Raw genomic sequence first — 22,099 nt, forward strand, 5'->3', positions numbered from 1 at the left:
GGCGCTCAAAGCGCGCGAGGTGGTCTGAAACGGGCTTGACGGGACGAGCTTCTCGACGAAAATCGTATGGGTACACGTACGTGTACTGTACAGTATTTCAGACTGCGCCGCGCGGTCTTCGAAAAAAATCTCCGGAAGCTTCCCATGCTGACCGTTTGCCATACGAATGCGAGGGCGGATCTTTCTTTCCTATGGGCATTTGGTCAGGTTGCTAATTGTGAGTGAAAAATAGACCGCCTACTAGAATCGGAAAACCCCGCCCTTCTTATTTTATTCTATCACAACTTACTTACAGTACTGTATCTAAGTTGTACTTTCGTACTTTCGTACGAAAATATATTACCTTCGTTCGTACCTTCGTACCTTCGTATATATAACTACGAAAGTACGAAAGTATTTTCGAAGGTGAACAACTTACTCGTAGTTGCATACAGAAAAAGAGAGCAAGCCGTGCATCACGCACAGCGTGAGTAATGCGACCGTGCTCTCACTTTCGGCACGTGTTACCCGTTTTCTCTTGAATCGCTGCAGACAAGCACCTAGTATACCCTGCCTCGTGTAGTCTTGCACTCTGTCTCCACTTGGAAGCGCTGCTCGAGTTCGCAACTTTCCGTCGGGAAATGCAACATGTCCCTGGACCTGTTGCTTATTATAAAAGGATATGTTTCAAAAATGTTAAGTGAAGCAGCAGTCGGCATGAAAGCCTTAATACTTGACGACTTCACGGTGTGTGCGATGATACTCTTAGCCAACTATCAACGAAAAAAACTTTTTCATTTTTATTTTATTTTATTTTTCTTTCCCAGATTAATGTGGTTGGTGCTGCCTTCAGCCACACGGAGTTGCTGAAAAGAGAGGTTTATATGTCGCTTTAAGGCGTAATCGGCTTCCACGATCTCATTCGACTTGCCAGGTTTTCCTTGTAGAGAAAATAAACTCTACATCTGAAAGTGCAATGCATCACCTGAAGGTTCGATTTTGCTCTCATCGACACCGGTCCTTGTGATTTTTAGGCCACGTGAACAACTATCACAGGCGGTTTTCTTTGTGAGACCCTCACGAGAAAATGTCACTCTTCTCTGCGACATCTTGAAAGCCGATCCTTATGGTGATTACTATCTCTGTGAGTGACGTATTCTGTCCTTCATACTGTGTGATCTCAAGACAGATTGGTGATATCAAGATAAATTGTTGACAGACTTTTCAAACTTGTTGAGAGAGACTGATATGCAAACTTTGGCCGAGGCTGATGAACGAGAAGCTGTCAGCCAAATACAGGTTTGCGTCGTCATCTCCTGTTTGCGCGCGCATTTGAGGTCATATTCCGTTTCTCATGGTGTCTTCATTTGGTAGGAGGTGTTCGCTTGTTTTGTTGCTCTTGATCCAACACTGTTCACCCTGAACGTACCAAGAAACCACGAGTTCTTTAGTGTAGAAGCTCGTAGGGATGTAAGTCTTCGGATTGTTCTTTTAACCACCTCCTAGTTTGATTGCTGGTTTGTCGGATGCAAATGATCAGCGTAATATTATCGATACATTAGTGGATGGCCTTGCTGCTTCCATATTGAGTTTGAAACAGTTGCCAGTAATTCGCTATCAACGGAAGTAGGCTCTCATCTCAGTAGAGTTCTAAGTGCCCTTTCTTATTTTCTGAGGACTTCAACCTATTCTTTCTTTGCTCACGTGCATGCACTGCTGACGTCCTTTGTTTTGGTTCGGAAATTTCTCAAATGGTCGCAAATGATGTCTGGCGCCTAGCTCGTGAGCAGGTATTCACTCAATTGTTTTGTGCTGCGTGGTTCTTATAAACCAACTATTTTCCATTTCCTAGGAACCCACCCTCTTTGACTATGGGCATGGTACTGGGAGTCTTCATTTGCTTATTCTTGATCGCAAAGATGACCCGGTCACGCCTTTGCTCTCACAATGGACATACCAGGTGTTCTTACTCTTGTCAGCTTGAACAATGATCAGTTAACCTTTTTTTCACCTTTTGTTGTCTGAAGGCGATGGTTCATGAACTCCTTTGTATAAATAATAACCGTGTACTGTTTTTTGACTCATGTGGAAAGAGTCAGGTTCTTTCCTGCGCCAAATTCGCTGGCTTCTTCCAATAAAGTTCTTGCACTGCACCACAGGATTTGGTCTTATCGTCGAGCAACGATGAATTTTTCAGTCGCCACATGCATTCAAATTTTGGTTGCCTCTTTATTTGTTCTTAATTTATTTACATTAATCAACAACTCCACATCAGGTGACCTCGGATTTGCAGTCAAAAAACTTGTTGATGACTTCCAGGTATGTTTTCGTCCAGAAGTTTTTTTGTTCCTATTTCAAATCCTCTTCTTGGCGCAGAGTATCTCGAGGTCAAATAAGAATCTTGAGTCGATAGAGGATATTCAAAGATTTGTTGAAAGCTTCCCTGAATTTCGAGTGCAGTCTGGTGCTGTATCTAAGCACGTGACTATCCTGACTGAGGCAAGTCATGCGATATCCTTTGAGTCCCCCTTTTGATATCTTGTGTTTTGTATGGACGCGCTTGTAAGTTAAGTAAAATCATTTCTTCCAATGATCTTCTAGCAGTCTCTCAAGTTGAGCAAGAGGTTGTTTGTGGGTGGGTCATTTCTTTCGTTTTGGTTGTTTTTGTAATCTTTATGAGCGCCTGTTGGCCTCCTTGCTTAGCAGATCTGATCGGTTGTATGCATACAACTCAGTGATGCAACAACTAGTAAACCCACGGGTAGCATATTATCATTTTTACTTTTTTTTTGCTTGCCTTCACCGGTTGTCTATTTAGGCAAATTCTTTTGCATGTCTGAAGCTCGTTCTCCTGTTCATTCTGAGGTATGAGACTTCGGGATGTAAGCAGGTATGCCTTTTTCACTTCCCCTGGATCATAAGAACTAATTTTTTTGGCAAGGTTAACAACATGGTGTCCGCACTCCAACAACGCAATATCGAAAGTTCTCATGTACACTTAGTCACCGAGATTGTGAAGGCAAGTGTGTCAGCTTTTTTTGGCAAGAAATTCCGTGAATCAACTGTGATTTTTCGCAGTATGCTGGTAATACATACAGGACAGGGTAAGGACGACAACTTTATAACTTTTTACACCTGTCCTTAGATTTGACGACTTTTATGTGCAGAGACTTGTTTCGAAATGGGAATTTTTTCTCTCGGGCCTCCAAACTTGTTGGTGGTTTGAAGGGGGCTGAAAATGGTGTGGTTTGCCTTGTATAAATTTGGATTCTTGCAAATATTGTTCCGGTCTAATACTTTTTGCTTATTTCATTTGGACCTTTTCCTAGTTTACACACAACATCAACCCCTCTTAGTGCAGGTGTGTTAGGCTCTCATCCGAGCTCAGCTTCTGGTTTCCATGTTTATTAACCTCTGCACTATTTCCTAGCAGTGGCATTGACGCATTTTTACCTTTGTACTCTGGTGTGATGATCCCTACTTTCGGACGCTTGAAGCATTTGCAAAGGGAAAAAGTAGAGATGAATATCCAAGTGTGAGCACTGAATTTGAGCTGCGCGACTCCAAGCCACCACAGCATCTTTTAGTATTTATAATTGGGGGTGTGACGTACGAGGAAGCAAGATATGTTGCTCAAGTAAATGAGGCAAACCAGGGTTTCCAGGTCACACTTGGAGGAACATCTATTCTAAATTCCAAGATGTTTGTCAGAGATCTAACAAAGGCACTTTGCTTCAAGTCATAAATTCCTCACGACACGTTCTTGGCACGAATAAAATGTGCGCATTATACTCTCTCACAAGGGAGGCAAAGGCTTCTTTCTCAGGTGCCCCAATGAGATTTCTGCGTACCCCCAGATTTTGGCAAGAATTGTATAAGTCACCCATTTGTGTTGTGCAGGCTGGTTTGGGCTGAGCCGGAACAGAAAAAGTTGCATCGACATCTAGAGAGTATTAGTTGCCAATCGGCATTTTTTCTGCGGCACTATAGGTTCATGGGAAAGAAGTACTATCTCGCATTTTGAAGAGAAGAACGTGTTGTGTTTCTTGCTTGACTCAAGTAATGCAAGAACTTTTTTTCCTTCCTTTCAAGAAAACAAAATTAGTCGTGCTCCGCATTCCAGAAACGTGCCCTGTGCGATTTATTCTTTCGGAACTTTGGGAGAGGTGGTATACCACCTTCTCCCATCCGGGCTTGCTTTCTATACCAGGGGTCAAATTGAAATTTCTGCGTGTGGTCGGCGCCCAACTCGAGAATCACTGCCCTAAATTAGATCGGGCGGCCGGTTTCAGATCTCGCAGTTTCCTCGATCGTCATAGTTTCGAGCGCGTCGCGTCGTCACCGTGGCATCCATCATGTGTCACAAGGGTGGCAATATGCAAGCAACTCTTGCGGCGGAGATCTCACTTCAGGATCCCTTTACTACCTGGACATATCGTTCAGAGCATAAAGGCTGCACAATAGTCACTCAACTCAATACTATTCTCCAAAAGAAATAGGGTCGTATGGCCATTCATTTTCACCTTCAATGTGTTCTAGAAGAGAACTTATTGTTTTGTGATCCCTCTTCACTAAACCTCGTGCAGTTCCGGAATACTTGAGAAGTATGACTCGGCTACGGACCAGTTCTTCAAAACCTGTCGGCATCTTCTGGGACTGCCACCTTTCAATGTGATCAAAAAAGTTTACCCCTGTGAGAAACACTTCGCAACCTCGTGTCAAATAAACACGAATGTTCTGTCTTTTCTCTTCGTGCACGCCGTGAGGTTGATGCCCCGGAATTTTCCAAGCTAACAGTTCATCTGAAAAGAAGTTCTTATTTGTAACAAAACATCTCGGGAGTTCAACAACTCCATCAGGTCTACTTTTCCACCAATTGACGAGAAAAGTAATCTGTCCCATAGGCAGCAGAAGAAGGACGTTGTTTGAGGATATTTTGAATTAGAAATATGCAAGAGTCAAACAAAAATATGCAGAGTCGCATTGAGAAAGTTTTCGCAGAGTAAAGTGGCAAAAAAACTAAGGCAATGCCAGTGACGACCGTACCCGTTGACAAGAACTGTCCTCATAAGATGACGCTGGGTGTAATACAGCGTGATACCTGTCTCCTTCAAAAACAAGCACCCTGTTACGCTTTGGGTTCACAATACACACTTCTGTAGGCAACCGCGGCTGCAAGATAGAATAATCTGAAAAAAACTGCTTTGCCTGTCCAAATATTGCTGTTGCACCACCATTGTTTACAAGGTAAAGGACACTTGCTACTGTTGGGTGGAAGACTGCGCAACGACATGCGTTACCCTGATATACATTCTCATTTCTGGCATTTCCTGTTTTTGTTTGGAAGTTACAGTCAGTATGGAAACCTTTTGGATTTTCTTCAGGGCCTACGTCTTGAACCCACCACTCTGCACCTGCAAATTCTTGAGCAACCATGCCCGTGCTCCGAAGAGCAGACGACGTGGACAGAACCGAGATAGCGCGTTCAACGCCGTTCAAAGGGTTCAAGATGCGTTCCACGGGCATCCAAAAAGAGCCTGTCGCGTACAAGTTTTTAGGACAGAAAGTTCATAACTGAAATAGGTTGGAGAAGCACACTGAAACGAACGTGCCGGAGGTTAGAGACGAAGAATCGTCACGAGGCTCATAACCGGTCTCAAACGATTTGACTACGAAATTGACGTCTCGTTCGAGGTCGGTAAGGACGTCAGTCTGGAGCGCTTCGGAAACCACCGAGCCACCGGTTGAACAAGTACCCGTCAAAAGCATGGACAGGTTATATGAATGTCATTATTACTTCTTGAACAATCTCTGCCTACTTCATTCTTCCTCAGGAAACCAGTATTTCCACTCGCCGTGGAACTCGCTCGGTACCTCGAAGGTACGGAAGTACACTACGTGTACACGTGTACACGTACGTGTACACTTACGTGTAGGTTGTACGAAAGTACTTCCGGAAGTACCTTCGTACCTTCGTACATACAGCTTTTATTCACAAGCAAGCAAGGGGATATTACGAAGGTACAGTATGGATGTACATACATTGGCTATTAATAAATAAAAATAAATAATGCAACTATCATGCATCTCATACTGTACGTATCATAGTAGTGTACAACGTTGTACTTTCGAAAGTACCTTCGTAGTTGAGTATGAGAGTACACTATTTTATCTTCGATCGAAGGTACTCGTGCAACGTTGTTTGTGTACAACGCGTTACACCTGTAGCCCTACAGTAGGGCTACAACGTTGTACACTAAACGTATTTTTATTTACTCGCCGAAGGCGAAGACTTTTTTTGAGTACGTGTACACGTACGTGTACAATCGTTGTACTCGGAAATAGAATGTGGATAAATACCTTCGTAGGTACTTTCGTACTTTCGTACACGTGTACACGTACATTATGTACATAAAGGCATACAAGGTACTATGTACGAAGGTATGATACTTCATCAGTAAAAAAATCAACTTGCTTATTTATTTATTGTACAATAAGTGTACTGTACGTGTACGTTGTACAACTGTACATGCTGCCCTTTCGCAACACGATTTGAAGTTTCACGCAGCACCGAAAGCATCGAATCTAGCGCGTGGAAGAAAACGCCGATGAGCCGTCCCGAATTCACAGCACCTCCACAAATATTTTACAACGATGTCGAAGCACGAAAATATACGCACTCGTCGCGTGTCGTCGAGATTCAAGAAAGGCTAACAGAGCGAGCAGTTGAACTCCTAAATATTCCTGACGATGGTGTTCCGCGCCTTTTGCTTGACGTCGGCTGTGGTTCGGGGCTTAGCGGTGAACGTCTGACATCACTTGGCCATGAATGGATAGGTACTGATATCAGCATGAACATGCTCGAAGTTGCACAGGAGCGCGAAGTATTGGGAGGTGTTGTTCAGTATGACATGGGGCATGGTTGCCCGTTTCGGCCTGGTGTTTTCGATGGTTGCATCTCAATCTCAGCTATTCAATGGCTCTGCAATGCTGATAACTCTCTCCATCGGCCGCGCCGCCGGCTCGCATCATTTTTCAACCACTTGTACCGCTGTCTTAAGCGTGGCAGCAAAGCAGTTCTCCAATTTTATCCTGACAATGCTGAGCAAGTAGAAATGATCACCACTTCAGCTCTTCGTGTTGGTTTCTCAGGTGGGCTAGTCGTGGACTATCCCAATTCAACCCGTGCCAAAAAATATTTCCTGGTGTTGGCTGCTGGCTCGGAGAGCTCTGCGACAGAATTTTCGGCGAGCACACACATTTGTGGACTGGTTGGTGATGAACTCTTAAACAAACCAGGTATAAATATCGTTGGACGCAAAAAAGCCCGAAAGAACCTCTCACCTTCCAGGAAAATAAGTAGTGTTTCGCACAGTAGGAGCAAACGGCATCCCGATAATAAAGGGAGGGCTTGGATAGAAAAGAAGAAATCCCAGGCTCAACTCAAGGGAAAAGAAACTGCTCGCAATAGCAAATACACAGGTCGCAAAAGGAAGGATCGTATCTAGCGCACAGACGAGTATAAATAGTATCAACGGTTTAGACCATTTTTAATTCAAGACACTCTCCTCGTATTTCTTTTCCTGAAACTTGAAAGGCGATAAACTTCGATTGTTCATTGATCGTCGTTTAATCGATCGAAAATTGAAGGAGACTGTCCGCAACTCAACACAAACACGACGAGTGGTGAGAACTGCTGGCAATGCTGTTGCCGCCGTGTAGCAGTATGATCGCTAACTGCGCCTGCACGCAGAGGCGTGATGATGCGCACGCGTGGCAGCGCGTTATATCGACCGATCGAATGTGGGCAGTTGAGAGCACGGTGGGGTAGGGCAATTCACTATCCTTTCAAGAAAATACTTTCACTTTGAATCCTCAACAAACTTAACAATAAATTTGATTGCAACTTTAAATTCAATCGGAAAGCGAACACTAAAAAATAAATCATGTTCATGACACATTTGTCTCACAGAGAGAATGTTTATATAAATCCGGATCATATCCAGGCGAAGGCAGAAAAACTACAAGCATTGAAAACTTTCGTATCTTGTCACTGAAGATCTCTGGGTAAAGTTTCTGCAGGGACATTGAACTTTGGCCAACTGGAATTGGGATCCGAAGCAAGTTTCTGATCCGATTCTTCAAGAGTTGAAATAATCTGTTGTGAGTTATCTTTCACCTCGAGTCGAATACTGCTCGAGTGCGTATCATCTGGATCTATTCTTAGAAGTCTACCAATTGCTCCAATAGCGAGCCCAGAGTACCAGCGGTAGTTCTTTGGATCTGATTCATTCCAAGGGTTAAAGATGGCACGGTCGTTGAATTCGCTTGTGCCCAGGTGACAAGTATTGCGCAGAAGAACTGTACAACCAGAACCAATCTCAATTCCAGTATCATTTTTTGTGTTGAGGTACACACGGTCAGTGGGCCCAGTAAGTTTCAAACAACCGTGTTTCCTCTCGTCACCAGTGAAACGGACTCGCGGTTTTGTTGGGTGAAGTGTATTGTCGAGAAAAATACAATCATCAAAGCCAATATAGTTTGTTGACAAATCTTCAACATCCATGACAGCGACATGAGACTTGAAGGCGGCAGAACACTCAAGGACATCATTGCTACTGGTGTTCTTTACACTTAATGACACATTCAGAGCAGCATGTTCCAAAGTTATTTCCATTGTTAGGTGGAAACTATGGTTCCAGACCGCACGTGTTGCTTCAGAATCATGCAATTCGATGATTACATAAGGACACGTACCGTGCTTGTCTTCATGGAGGCCAGTTTGAGTTATTGTCCAACTCAAGCTTTTTGCAAATCCGTCAAACGGCAAGGGGAATTTGTCTGTTAGGGTACCACGGTCTTCACCTTCGCCGAACTGAGGAAAACAAAAAATAGTTCCCCAGTCGATTGGATTCTCCTCCGAAAATACTATGCCATCAGGCGTGTAGAAAACCTCACCACCACTAGGTAGCGTCCAGGACAAAATGTTGGCACCAAGAAGATAGATATCAAGGCAACTTCCACTAGGATGAGAAAGTGTGACCTTCGGGAGGCCACCGCGCCCATTCAAGACATGCACATATCCGGCAATCGAAAATTCTTTGCAAAGTGACATTGTCTCACTGCTTTTGTTGTTCGTGTCAACTTCCCTGAAAATATAAGGTACAAACCAGAAATTAGGAGTTGGCAATTTGCAATTTGAGAGATATGCTCTCACCTTGTAAGCTGATGGAGGTTGACGCCGATGTCAGCAAGTGCACCGAGCGAGACTGAATCGATACCTTCCCCCTTCACGTCATTGCCATGGTCAGTTTTAGATCCCAGGGCTCTGACCATAAGACGGCGCACTTTCCCAAGACCAAAATACCTAGCATTCGTGCGTGGAGCAGTTTTTCTCGCCGACCTTGCCGTCCTTGGGGACAAAGAAGGGAAGAACGTTCGTGAGGTTAAATTTCGTTCCATAGATCCGTTCTCGATTCCAATCTCAAGTATATGTGACGAGGCTGCGTCGAAGCACAGCCCCGGACGAGACAGAGGTTGGAAATGAGTGTCAATCGTGCACAGACGGCAAGTCGTACAACAATTACGCTGTACTAGACCTCCGTGTACGTGTACACGTGTACAGTACAGTACACCGCTACAACAGCCTTTCTTCGTATACGCACGTACGAAAGTACAACTACAGTTCAAACAATTTTCTTTGGCGAATGCGGGATACAGTACAACATTCGCAGCCAATCCCAATCTGGGAAATTGACAGATTGGCGATTTTTGGGTCTACCGCACTCTGCTCGTCATATTCATCGTCAGTTTCGTCAGGCTCGGGCGGGACTGGGTATTCCTGTTTTCAACCGCCTTCAGCTACGAATTGGTAATTGGACTTTTTTTTGGGTCATTTTTCAAGTTCTGGAGTGTCTTCATCAAACCCCCGCTTTGTGAGTTTTTTCCTGTGATTTTGAGGTGTTTTTTTTGTCAATTTGGGAGAAGGTTTACCTTCTCACCATCTAGGCATTTTCCCCGACCTAAGGGACGCTAATTTCAACCAAGCAAATGCGTTTGGCGCCCCGTATCCAAAGTGCCAACCCTTTGTTAGTCTGAAATGAGTACGCGAATTTCGTACTACGCGGAAAGGCACCTCGGGGTGACGATGAAGTCGTCCTCGAACGACAACGACGCCTCGCGGGAGCGGCACTTTCGCGCGCGCGCGCCGGATATATGGGGCGGCTATATCCAAGGAATCCCGACGACACGCCGCGCGAGAACGCGGAGGAGCCCTTCGTGAGTTGGTGCCGTCGAAACGGCGATCACGGCGCGCGGCTTCTTCGCGAGTACGCGGACCCCGTTCCCCTCCCCGACGAAGAAGAGCTACGTCGTTGGCTCGAAGACCCGTACGTTCGCCCTCGCCATACCGTTCACGGCGATGGCGTGGGAACGCGCCCGCGAGGGTCCACGCGCGGTGCGAACCGGAAAGTGCAATGGAAGTGCGAGACATGAGCACACACATGGCGCGCTTTCATGAAGAACCGCACGCGGCGTGTTCGTCCTTCGGGTTGTCCAGCGTGCGCGCGTCGCGCACCTCCGACGACTCTCCGAACGTGGTGTGCGGAACACGGCGAGAAGGGCGCGCGCCTTCTTTTGGAGTACGACGATTATCGCCGCGGAGTTGACGACGTCATGCGGGTTCAAAACACGTGGCGTGGTGGAAATGCGCGCGCGGACATCGATGGGAAGCGCGGGCGACCCGCCGCGCACTTGCGGCTACGACGAAGACGACGACGTGAAGAAAAAAGGATAAGGAAAAGGGCACGGCTCGCGCACCACACTTCACCACGTGTAATACAACACACCGCCTTCGTGCCACCCGCGCATTCCTCCTCCACACGCCCTCCATCGCGCTACGTAACGCCCCGACGCTCGACGCGCGAAATGAGCATAAGGGCTGCAGCACCAAATAGACCAGTTGCCCTAAGTCACCAAATTGACGCCAAATTAATTTGCGATTTGTCAAATTCTCCGTATCCGCGCAAAGTTCCCTAGGGGTCCGAAAACGGTCTTCCCGACTTTTCTTGCCGCGCAAATGCATATATCTGGTGTCTAAATTCGCAAATGGCTGCTGTGCAAAGTTTCAGGTCAATTCAAGCTGCGGCGGCGCATGGGGAAGCGCGGACGTGAGGGGGCGCGTCTGCATGACGCTCATACGAATTTTGAATAAAAAAATCGCAAATTAATTTGGCGTTAATTTGGCCGATACGCGGCTGACGAAAAAAATACTATCCAGCTCTTTTTTCCATTCGATCCAGCTCATCTCGCTTTTCGATGCAAATACCCATACGATACAGCCCTCGTACTACGTCCCGTACTCCCTGGTTTCAAACTTCAGTCGTTTGAAAGGGGTACCCGCGGGCGTTCGCGCGCTGTTGGAGTCGCGGGAGCGTCACGAACGCCGACGTCGCACGCGAAGAATTTACTCGAAATACCATGATGCTCCGGCGCAATCAAAAATATCACACCTCTCACTGTGATGATCACGACGTAATCATCTCTCGAACAGGGCAACTTTAAACATCGTGTTTTAGGGGAAGGTGGAAAAAAAAGTTCTCCTCCTTCAAGAAATATTTTGCAGAGTCGTCCTTGACATATAAGCGCCGCTGACTTCGTTTTCTTTACGGGAAGTGGCACAATACTTTTGCTTTAATCGATGCCCCGCGATGTGACGAAGAACTCTTCTCACTGTACCGGAGATTGTTACGGCTATTCCGCGACGCTATGGCCGCGCGAACACGCAGACCTCGCGGAGAGGAGTAAAACTGTCAGAACTCTGATCGTAGACGAAGGGGCCACTGAATCGTCAGACGGGTGAAAACCCGACTCTCGGTCAAAGTTGATAGGTCAAGCCGATCAACCGCGAGTACGCGAGAAGAGCTGGATCGAATGGAAAAAAGAGCCAGATAAAATTTTTTGCGCGGCTGACTGGGCGTCATACGATTTTCACTTAGGGCAACTGGTCTATATGGGCCCTTTCACCAGGTTAGTCTGTACGAACTTTCGTACTCTTCTCACTAAATAGTATATACGCTCCCGGGCCCCTTCTCCCAACTACCGACGGCCGAAGCGCCGGAGGCGCTGATTAAGGTACAGTACGAGTACACGTAGTCCTCTACGTAATTCGAAAAAAACCAGCAAAAAACGTACTCGTGACGAAATACAAGTACAAAAGTGTACGCGCGAACACCCGCGCGCGAAACACTACTCCTCCGCGCGCGATGCTCGTCTGCGCGCGAAGCTTTGCATGATGACAGTTCTAAGGCATGCGCACAATCCTATGTTGGCGTTTTTTCGAATTTCGCGCGCGTCGCGAAGAAAGCGCAGATCTTGCCCGAAATCGCGATTCGCGAAGATCGCGTACCCCACTCGCGGCAGAGAGCATGAACGCGAAAAACGCCAACATAGAAGGTTCGGCGTTGTTGCCTGAAACGAGATGGTGCAAAAAAAAAATCGTCGCGATCTCATTCGAGGAAGGAGTAGTGTTTCGCTCGCGGGTGCTCGCGCGTACACTTTTGTACGTGTTTTTAGTCACGAGCACGTTTTTTTGCTGGTTTTTTTCGAATTACGTAGAGGACTACCTTGAGTTTCCAAAAACCCTAAAGTTGATGCACAAATCACCTACGAACGTACTTCCTTCCGTACCTTCGTATCAAATTAGGTTTTGATAGGCAAGCCAAGTTCTACGCCCTTTAAGCCGCGCGTACACTTTTGTACGTGTTTTTAGTCACGAGTATGTTTTTTTGTTGGTTTTTTCGAATTACTTGGAGGACTACAGTACACGTGTTACTTAATTTTCATACTTTCGTATATCTTCGTACTTCCGTACTTAATATGAATATGCATGCATGATATGATATCAAAATATCATAAGCAAGAAATCAACTTATTATTTATGTGCATATGTAAGTTGTTATGATACTTTTATGATAATACTATTGTACTTTCGTACCTTCGTATTAAGTTGCTTGCTATTATTGCGATTGCTTGATAGTACTGTATCGATCATACATATTATAATAAAAAACATATGTACATACAGTAGTAGTACGTACATACCGTTCGTTAGTCCGTACATAACTACCCAAGGTACGTACGAAGGTACCTTCGTACGTACTTTCGTACGAAAGTACGAAAGTACCTTCGTAGTCTATCATACCTTCGAAGGTACCTTCGTCGTATCCCAGAAACGAGTCCGCACTTTCTGCCATGCAATGGAAACTGAAACTCTACAGCAGTTGCGTGCCGTCGTGGAGGACTGCGTGGGAAAACACCTCACTACTTCCGCTACATTCTTCGCCGATAAGCTAGTTTCGCTGGGCTCTCGTGACCCTGAAGACGTCTATCTGTATGCTCAGGTGCTTTACGAGGGAAAACACTACCAACGCGCACTCACGTTATTGAATCGTGAAGGGCTTGCTTCGAGAGTGCTTGAAGGACGAGCTCGAAATAGTGGATTAGAATCTGCCACGTCCTCGTCAGCGTGTACGGCTGGGAAGTACATGACAGAGTACGGCTGCGATGCATCTGATACCAGAATTCGTTTAACATACCTTACTGCACAGTGCTATGCTGCAATGAACAAGTGGGAAGAATGCCTAAAAGTGCTTGGAAGAGGAGATTTGGAAGACGTTGAAGAAGATGAGGAAATGAACAAGAAGCGAGGTCCCTGTTCATCAAACTTGGAGAATATTACTGGCGATCGAGGAGCCGATATAATTTGTGCAGACCTGGCAAATGGTTTCAGTACCCGTACAGAGACGCATTCACGTTTAAGAAAACGTGGATCTATATCTACCATCTCAGCGTTATGTTTACTCCGTGGCAGAGCATACGATGCGTTGGATAATCGATCGCTAGCTCGACATTGGTATGTATCAGCACTCAAAGCTGACTATTTCTGCTACGAGGCACTTGCCGCGCTGCTTTCCCAACACATGTTGACGGTAGAAGAAGAGCAGGAACTCCTTGCTTCACTTCAAATTGAGCCTGGTGACAAATGGCTAAAGTTTGTATACGTCACCATGGGCAAGAAATATCATCCTGTAAATGTAAGGGGCATTGAAGAGGGTGAACCTAGCTTTTGTTTTAAGATGCTCAACGAGCTGACGACCTTTAAGCGAAGATCATGCTGGACTGGAGCATGGTATGGCAGAGACAAGCAAGCAAGAAATCATCTGTCAACTCGACCTGCACTTCATAAAACCTTGGATTTTGAAACCGAGCTGGTTGCCCTAAGTGGAAATGGTGACATTGCTCAAGCAAATGCAGAGTGTCTATACAGTCGTGGTGATTTCCATGGTTGCTACGAGATCATATCTGAAGTTCTCGAGAGAGATCCTTTTCAGCTCTCTGCTATTCCTTGCTTCCTCAGCGTTGCTGTTGAGCTTCGCCGCAAAAGTGAGCTTTACTTGTGTGCGCAGAAGTTGGTCGAGGAGTATCCTGACCACTCTGTGAGTTGGTTTGCAGTGGCGTGTTACTATTATTGTGTCAGGCAGTTTGAGGAAGCTCGCCATTATTTTTGTAAATCTACAGCTTTGGAAAAAGCATTTGCCCCTGCTTGGATCGGTTTCGGGCACTCTTTTGCAGCTCAGGATGAAAGTGACCAGGCATTGGTAGCGTATCGTACGGCGGTACGTATGTTTCCTGGTTGCCACCTACCTCTACTCTGTATCGGCATGGAATATCAGCGAACTAATAATCTAATTCTTGCAGAGCAGTTCTGTGTGAAGGCACGGGATATTTGCCCCAGTGACCCGCTAACATACAATGAGCTTGGAGTCTTGTGTTACCGTAATATGAATTTTGTTGCTGCTGCAACAAATCTTGAGAAAGCCTTGGCACTTGCTCCGCAAGTATCTACCGATCTGCTGGAGATATCCATTGTAAACTTGGCTCACACTCATCGCAAGCTGCGTAACTTTGATGCAGCAATCATGTGGTATGAGCGTGCCCTCAGCATTTCACCTTTATCTGCTAGCACATATACTGCACTCGGTTTTACTTATCAACTCAGGGGAGAATTTCAGAGTTTCATGGGTGAAGCTATTGATTGCTACCACAAAGCCCTCGGTCTCAGCCCGGAAGACTCATTCGCCCAAGAGATGCTTACCCTTGCACTAATTGATCAGTGTGCTGTGACTATGCCACCATACGACTTTGTTTCATATGATCCTTACCCGCATTGAGCTTCGCACAAAGTTGAAAGTGTAAATTTGCAGATATATAACACATAAGTCTGACACTGTGCGCGTGAGGTTCACAGCTGAGTTCATTGCAGCTGGATATTGTTTTGTCTTATTTTTATATTAATATCTACGTAAAATACGCGCAACTGTATACTATATCCTCTCTTTTCTATTACACTAGCGCCAGAACTCGGGGATTCGCCCCTCTCGCACTGTCCGGAAACTCAAGGCAAGATCTTTTTCAAGTTTTCATGCGTTTGAAAGGAGTGCTAGCTTTCAAACCACCGAAGTTGTATCCTTACGAATAGGAATAGTCTGTATTTCTCGTACAATTACTTCCGTATACAGTACTGAAGTACTTCCGGTAGTAACTTCGGAGGAAATACGGAAGTACTTCCGAAGTACTTACGGAAGTCAACGTCCTTGCGGAAGTATTCTATACATTCGTCGTACGGAAGTACGAAAGTACCTGCGAAGGTAGCAAGGTACGGAAGTACTTCCGGAAGTTCCGGGAGTATTCTATGGAAGTACTTGAAAGTACTTTCGAGAGTACTTCAGTACCACGTTGTACATTTATAGACGAGGTGCCCTCAGAAATGAAAATCGTATTCAGACGCGTACTCTACAAGTTACAACTACTCGTATCGGCCAAATTAATTTGCGATATTTTTATTCAAAATTCGCATGAGCATCTGTCAGACACGTCCGCGCTTCCCCATGCGCCGTCGCAGCTCGGATTGATCTGAAATTTTGCACAGCGGCCATTTGCGATTTTAAACAACAGATTCAAGCGTTTCCTTGACGGGCAAAAGACGGGAAATCTCAGTTTTTGGACCCTCAGAGACCTTTTTCTTAAGAAAAAATAAGAAAAAATGAATAAAATCCCTGAAAAGGTCTCTCGGGTCCGAAAACGGTCTTCCCGTCTTCATAGTGTACATGTAAGTACGTGTATCATGCCTTCGAAGGTGCCCAGCTGTCCAATACTCGTAGCCCTACCTACGTACAGTGTGTGTACAGTGGAGGTACAGCTGTACACGTACGAAGGTACTTCCGGAAGTACTTCTGTACTTCAGTCCACGGAAAGCTACAGATAGACCTCGATCGGGTACAATAGATAGAATACTTCCGGAAGTACACGTGCGTACAGTACATACACGTGCGTGTACACGTACAGGTATTCTATATTATCTCCGGAAGTACGAAAGTACGGAAGTACGGAAGTACTTCCGGAAGTACACGTACGTACTTCCGCACTTTATTTCGTACGGAAGTACGAAAGTACTTCCGTATCATTAATATTATTATTATTATATCATAGCTACTGTAGAATAGCTAGAAATAGCTACATACCTTCGTACGAAGGTACTTTCGTACGAAAGTACGAAAGTACTTTCGTACCTTTGAAGATATGTACTTTCGAAAGTAGCTAATATCTACCTTCGTACTAGCTAGCTAGCTAGGGCCTACGAAGGTACTTTCGTACTATTTCCGTCCGTAATAAGTTGTTATTCTACTGTACCGAAGGTATCTTGGTATTATGACATAGCTATCATAATTAAGGCCATAGTACACGTGTACGACCTTCGAATTAGTACGAAGGTAGGCAGGGCTACAGTAGTGTTGTACTGTTGGGACTAAGTTGACTTACTGTTGGTCCTTTTGTACAGTGTACTTTCGCTTCATGCTTTCGTTCGAAGCGCCTTTAGCTAGCTCTAACTACTCACGCGGCTGCGCAAGACGATTTCACGAGAGTTGAGCTGGCTATATTTTCAATATAAAGTCGGAGAAATGCGTTATCGGTTATGAACGATCTCGTTTGGATCGCAGGATCGACTGCAGTGTTCACATCGCCGCCGTACAAGTTGCGTCACGTGCTGTTGCCGAAAGGCTGTGGTATTCCAATCTGTGGCCTTGGGGTTGCACATCTGGGCTGCACGCGAACACGTGACTTGCACCTCCGCGCACGGACACTGGACGTTCGCGTTTGTAATAGGACGCGGGGCAACCCTAGCGTTGCACTTTCTTTCAAAGAGTGGCAGTCTTCCGGAAGGTCCATATTCTCGTCGTCGCCCAGGGCTGTACCACAACTTGTAAGTGGCCCTGCCACAAGGGAAGCTATCTTCGATTCCGCATTCATAGGTAAGTGTGGTCAGATGCCGTCGCGTGAGCTTAACGAGACACTTCAGAAAATCGGTTCAGGCGCACAGTGGCAAGCAGTCTTCGACATCTTTGATGGCCTGTGTGGTCCTGCAGATAAACCAATAAAGGCTCCAAACTCTCATATTGCCACCACTGTGTTGTCGATCGCTGGTAGGAATGGTGACATCGATCGAGTGCGATGCACATTTGCTTGGATGCGTGCACAGGGATCTGAAAGAAGTGCTCCTACGGCACATACATACACTGCATACATTCAAGCACTTGGTACGGCTGGGGAATGGAGGGAAGCCATCAAAGTATATGAAGAGATGCAACAGGAGGGTATCTGTCCCACGTCACACACATATTCCGCACTTATTCGTGTTTGCGCGAGAGGAGGTCGCATTGGCGCGGTGGCCGCGGCATCACTGGTCTCGGACATGCGTGTAATTGGTGTCTCTCCAGATGTCCCTGTTGCATCAGCACTGATTTGTGCATATGGTGTGCTTGGTCAGTTCAACAATGCTGAGCGAATTTTGTTTGCGGTAGAATCTGCTCTACTGAACACTATGCCCGCACATTGTTTCCAAGAAGTTACAGATGCACTTCTTACTGAAACAGCAAGTCCTGACGTCCAGTCACCGACAGAAGATACGAAGGATGAGAGTGTGCAAACGTCGCAACTGGAGAGCACTGAAAGAAAGATAATGCAGCGGCCAGATGCTCGGCTGTACACTGAATTTATGATTGCTGCATGTCGTTGTGGTAGGCCTGATGCAGCTGTAGCAATTTTTGAGTCGTATAGATTGCCTCGTACTACGCATACATGCACAGCTGCTATGAAGGCGTACGGTGACTGTGGTGACTGGCATAAAGCTAAGGCACTTTACAACTCCATGGTACGAGACAATTCAAGAACTCCACCCACGGGCAGAACATATAGCACACTGCTCGCAGTGTACGAGAAATGTGGACAATGGAAGCGTGCGGTAGCGCTACTTGACGACCTACTCATGAAAGATGCTGAATCTCAGTCCACTTCCAACTCTGAACAACTGAAGGTGAAGGAAATCCACTACAACATCACTATCTCTGCTTGCGGTAAGGAAAGAGAATGGCTTCGTGCTGAGAACTTGTACAATGACATGTTAGTCAGAGGCATGAAGCCATCAGCTGTGACATATTCAACACTTATAGCTGCATACGGTCACGGAGGTGAGGATACGCGAGCTAATATTTGCTTTAGAGAAATGGTCTTTGAGAAAAAGTTGGTCCCAGATGACTATACTTTCGTTGGGCTAATGCTTGCACCAGCAGCACGCGGCGAACTTGCGGTCTGTCATGAAATCATGTTACGCATGTCTGATCTTGGGGTCTTACCAAGTGTACATGTTTACAATCAACTCATTCGAGCAGCTGACGTTTCATCGCGTTATGAAACTGCCATTGAGCTTTATCAGAAGATGATCTCTGAAGGTATTGAACCGAACGCGACAACTAAGGATATGGTACAATGTGTAGGCCAGAAAGGTGTGGAATTCTATGAGGATCAACAGCTCGCTACAAACTTTGCCAGCCTTGTTGCTGGCTTGGTCGGCATGGCAGGAATAATGGCTGGAAGGTGGTAGCTCACCAAGGTCAAGGTAAGTGGTGATAGTTGAGCACCACGGTGGATTTTAGCCACTTCTTCTTGGCAGCCTTCAATAGAATATTTGTGAATGAATCACGCAAAATCTAGGGCTACTAGATAACGCATCAAGGCACACGACTATCAGGAGTTCTGGACACCATCCTTCAAATACTGTCATTTCCCGAGGCCAAGGGAATGTTGAACATTTTTTGCACCATCTCTGTCAAAGAACTGTGTGAAAATCGACGAGAAGAATCCAAAGTTTCGGGCGAGCGTATACTTCAACTCGGAGGGGATCGATTCAGTCACAGCACATATATTGATTTTTTGCTTCAAAGACTGTACAGAAAGGGTGAACAGGATGTGATGAGTGACATCAACTTTCGGGGTAAACGGCGTAAAATAACGAGAGGAGCGAACGCGTGCGCCAACTTTTAGAACGTGCTCCGCAAACCAAGCTCACCTGAATACGACACTCAGTAGCTTTCTCAAAGTTTGGGGGGTATTCTAGCCATGAGAACAATGAAGATCTCTTGGAAAGTGTACCGCCCTGCTCAGAACGCTTCGCGACGTTCTTTGCCTCCGAGGGCTGCAACCGGGGGGGGATTTCACCAGCGAAACCCGTGAACTCTTTGCTCTTGCTTTTTGGTGCCAAGTTCCTGGGGCTCATCTGTAACGAAGACCGTTCCTGCTGATGAGTGATGTCCCTCGCTGTTGTAGAGTCATGTGATCTGCTCGGCGCTCGTGACATTCTCTTCCACGGAGCTGAATTGACTTTATGTGCTTGACTTTTTGTGCTTTCTTCAAGAACGAGAGAGACATTAAACTCGTATCTAATCCTATCTATCTACACGTGTACGGAAGTACTTTCGTACGTTGTACTTTCGTACGAAAGTACGAAAGTACTTTCGTACATTGATAGCTAAAACTATTCTTGTACAGTATCTACGAAGGTAGCTAGCTAGCTGCGTGTACGTGTACACGTACGTGTACGTGTACAGTAGTCTAGCTAGCTAGCTACGAAGGTACTCTCGAAAGTGCCTTCGTAGCTAGCTAGGCCCTGTTGCACTTTTTGCTCGTTTTTATCCTGAAGTACAACTACGTGTACAACACTATGATACTACAACGTTGTACGTACGTGTAGTACGAAAGTACTTCGGAGGTACTTTCGAAAGTACGAAAGTACTTTCGAAAGTACCTTCGAAGGTATTCTACTGTATCTAGCTAGGGTTACGCGTGCTTCCGTATTGGACAACGTTGTACAGATGTACTGTACACCAACGCTGTACATGTACGTGTACACGTACACGTTGCACCTTCAGGTATTCATAGACTACTGTATCTACTTCCGTACCTTCGAACGAAGAAGTATCATACTTCCGGAAGTATTTACGTACGGGACTCGTAAGTGTATTGTAGTGTAGGGGGCACACTAAATATCCCGGATATAACTTGGGCCCATCCACAGGTTACGTATGGGCAATTCGTCAGTGTCACGTTTCTGTCACGATCTTTCGTGTGGGCACTGCAGTCAGAGGCTGGATCCGCTCTGTCGCGTTTTTCCGTATGGGCATTTCAGTCAGCGAGGTCGCGTTCGGAGATGATTTTTCCGAAGACAGCGCGCCGCAGACTGAAATGCCCATACTGTACGATTCTCGTCGAGAAGCTCGTTCCGTAAAGCCCGTTTCAGACTACCTCGCGCGCTTTGAGCGCCGACGATGTCTTTTTCGTGACGGTATGTGGTGTTATATTATCGCATGAATGGCCGAAAAAAATGATATCTCCGAACGCGACCTCGCTGACTGAAATGCCCATACGGAAAAACGCGACAGAACGGATCCAGCCTCTGACTGCAGTGCCCATACGAAAGATCCTGACAGAAACGTGACACTGACTAATTGCCAATACGTAACCTGTGGATGGGCCCAAGTTATATTCGGGATATTTAGTGTGCCGCAAAAAATTTTATCTGACTCTTTTTTCCATTCGATCCAACTCTTCTCGCGTACTCGCCGGTTGATCGGCTTGACCGATCAACTTTGACCGAGGGTCGCGTCTTCACCGGTCTGACGATTCAGTGGCCCTTTCGTCTACGATCAGAGTTCTGACAGTTTTACACCTCTCCGCGAGGTCTGCGTGTTCGCGCAGCCATAGCGTCGCGGAATAGCCGTAACAATCTCCGCTACAATGAGAAGAGTTCTTCGTCACAACGCGGGGCATCGATTAAAGCAAAAGTATTGTGCCACTTCCCGTAAAGAAAACGAAGTCAGCGGCGCTTATATGTCTCAAGGGTGACTCTGCAAAATCTTTCTTGAAGGAGGAGAACTTTTTTTCCACCTTCCCTGAAAACGCGATGTTTAAAGTTGCCCCGGCCCTGTTCGAGCGCTAATTACGTCGTGATTATCACAGTGAGAGGTGTGATATTTTTGAATGGGTCGAAGCATCATGGTATTTCGAGTAAATTCTTCGCGTGCGACGTCGGCGTTCGTGACGCTCCCGCGACTCCAACAGCGCGCGAACGCCCGCGGGTACCCCTTTCAAACGACTGAAGTTTGAACCCAGGGAGTACGCGGACGTAGTACGAGGGCTGTAGTGTATGGGTATTTGCTGTGGAAATGCGAGAATCGCTGGATCGAACCAAAAGAATCGCTGGATACAGTAGTATTTTTTTCTTAGTGTGCCCCGTAGTTTAGCCCTAGCCCTACACGTGTACGGAAGTACAGAAGTACGAAGGTACTTCCGGAATTCCGCACGTGTACAACGTTGTAGCGTAGGGCTATTCTATGTGTACTTTCGTACAACGTTGTACATGTACGTTGTACACGTACTTCCGGAAGCACTTCTGTTCAGCAATCTACAGTTCTACACTGTACGTGTACACGTACGTGTACTGTACAACGTTGTACGAAAGTACCTTCGTACGAAGGTACGAAAGTACTTCCATAGATACTTCCGTACTTCCGGAAGTATTTTCGTACGAAGGTACTACGTGTACGTGTACAGAAGGTACTACGTGTACGTGTACAGCTGCAGTAGTGCTGCAGTCATGTACGAAAGTACTTTCGTACGAAAGTATAGAAAATTGAAAGTCATGTTCAGTTGTACACTATCAAAAGTAGTG

At 46.0% G+C, this 22,099-nt stretch overlaps 7 protein-coding genes across 7 annotated transcripts; 4 read left to right on the top strand and 3 right to left on the bottom strand.

Moving 5' to 3' along the window:
- Window positions 1-627: 627 nt before the first annotated feature.
- Window positions 628-3,724, top strand: MICPUCDRAFT_14010 (uncharacterized protein; the record flags this gene model as incomplete). The annotated part of the gene is made up of 19 exons (XM_003055935.1): window positions 628-726; window positions 807-857; window positions 914-970; window positions 1,036-1,123; window positions 1,199-1,278; window positions 1,354-1,421; window positions 1,486-1,605; window positions 1,656-1,707; window positions 1,832-1,939; window positions 2,007-2,078; window positions 2,139-2,199; window positions 2,255-2,298; window positions 2,356-2,501; window positions 2,552-2,614; window positions 2,686-2,740; window positions 2,798-2,963; window positions 3,125-3,220; window positions 3,309-3,344; window positions 3,477-3,724. 19 exons carry the CDS (start codon window positions 628-630, stop codon window positions 3,722-3,724), a joined length of 1,710 nt encoding a protein of 569 aa, XP_003055981.1.
- An 872-nt stretch (window positions 3,725-4,596) lies between these two features.
- Window positions 4,597-5,505, bottom strand: MICPUCDRAFT_64346 (uncharacterized protein; the record flags this gene model as incomplete). Its single annotated transcript, XM_003056324.1, has 1 exon — window positions 4,597-5,505. The coding sequence occupies one exon, from the start codon at window positions 5,503-5,505 to the stop codon at window positions 4,999-5,001; it is 507 nt and encodes a 168-aa protein (XP_003056370.1). The 3' UTR covers window positions 4,597-4,998.
- A 1,053-nt stretch (window positions 5,506-6,558) lies between these two features.
- Window positions 6,559-7,552, top strand: MICPUCDRAFT_55308 (uncharacterized protein). Its single transcript, XM_003055936.1, has one exon. It carries the CDS (start codon window positions 6,588-6,590, stop codon window positions 7,485-7,487), a length of 900 nt encoding a protein of 299 aa, XP_003055982.1. The 5' UTR covers window positions 6,559-6,587; the 3' UTR covers window positions 7,488-7,552.
- On the bottom strand, window positions 7,507-9,512 carry MICPUCDRAFT_55309 (uncharacterized protein). Its single transcript, XM_003056325.1, has 2 exons — window positions 9,197-9,512; window positions 7,507-9,128 (listed from the first exon to the last, which is right to left on the bottom strand). Exons 1-2 carry the CDS (start codon window positions 9,313-9,315, stop codon window positions 8,030-8,032), a joined length of 1,218 nt encoding a protein of 405 aa, XP_003056371.1. The 5' UTR covers window positions 9,316-9,512; the 3' UTR covers window positions 7,507-8,029.
- Window positions 9,513-9,925: 413 nt separating this feature from the next.
- MICPUCDRAFT_64352 (uncharacterized protein) lies at window positions 9,926-11,108 on the bottom strand. The gene is made up of 2 exons (XM_003056326.1): window positions 10,798-11,108; window positions 9,926-10,611 (listed from the first exon to the last, which is right to left on the bottom strand). The coding sequence occupies exon 2, from the start codon at window positions 10,481-10,483 to the stop codon at window positions 9,977-9,979; it is 507 nt and encodes a 168-aa protein (XP_003056372.1). The 5' UTR covers window positions 10,484-10,611; window positions 10,798-11,108; the 3' UTR covers window positions 9,926-9,976.
- A 2,125-nt stretch (window positions 11,109-13,233) lies between these two features.
- MICPUCDRAFT_55310 (uncharacterized protein) lies at window positions 13,234-15,364 on the top strand. Its single transcript, XM_003055937.1, has one exon. The coding sequence runs from the start codon at window positions 13,236-13,238 to the stop codon at window positions 15,207-15,209; it is 1,974 nt and encodes a 657-aa protein (XP_003055983.1). The 5' UTR covers window positions 13,234-13,235; the 3' UTR covers window positions 15,210-15,364.
- A 1,507-nt stretch (window positions 15,365-16,871) lies between these two features.
- MICPUCDRAFT_49424 (uncharacterized protein) lies at window positions 16,872-19,808 on the top strand. The gene has a single exon (XM_003055938.1). The coding sequence runs from the start codon at window positions 17,012-17,014 to the stop codon at window positions 18,974-18,976; it is 1,965 nt and encodes a 654-aa protein (XP_003055984.1). The 5' UTR covers window positions 16,872-17,011; the 3' UTR covers window positions 18,977-19,808.
- Window positions 19,809-22,099: the final 2,291 nt, after the last annotated feature.

This window comes from Micromonas pusilla, assembly GCF_000151265.4.
Source record: "Micromonas pusilla CCMP1545 genomic scaffold MICPUCscaffold_2, whole genome shotgun sequence".
Classification (NCBI taxonomy): domain Eukaryota; kingdom Viridiplantae; phylum Chlorophyta; class Mamiellophyceae; order Mamiellales; family Mamiellaceae; genus Micromonas; species Micromonas pusilla.

What these genes read in the sequence shown, in the direction of transcription:
- MICPUCDRAFT_55308 (XM_003055936.1), top strand. Translation starts at nt 6,588, where the DNA reads ATGAGCCGTCCCGAATTCACAGCACCTCCACAAATATTTTACAACGAT.
- MICPUCDRAFT_55309 (XM_003056325.1), bottom strand. Translation starts at nt 9,315, where the DNA reads ATGGTCAGAGCCCTGGGATCTAAAACTGACCATGGCAATGACGTGAAG. An exon ending in AACCTCCATCAGCTTACAAG is followed by an intron (nt 9,129 to 9,196) that starts GTGAGAGCATAT and finishes TTATATTTTCAG; the next exon opens with GGAAGTTGACACGAACAACA.
- MICPUCDRAFT_64352 (XM_003056326.1), bottom strand. Translation starts at nt 10,483, where the DNA reads ATGTGTGTGCTCATGTCTCGCACTTCCATTGCACTTTCCGGTTCGCAC.
- MICPUCDRAFT_55310 (XM_003055937.1), top strand. Translation starts at nt 13,236, where the DNA reads ATGGAAACTGAAACTCTACAGCAGTTGCGTGCCGTCGTGGAGGACTGC.
- MICPUCDRAFT_49424 (XM_003055938.1), top strand. Translation starts at nt 17,012, where the DNA reads ATGAACGATCTCGTTTGGATCGCAGGATCGACTGCAGTGTTCACATCG.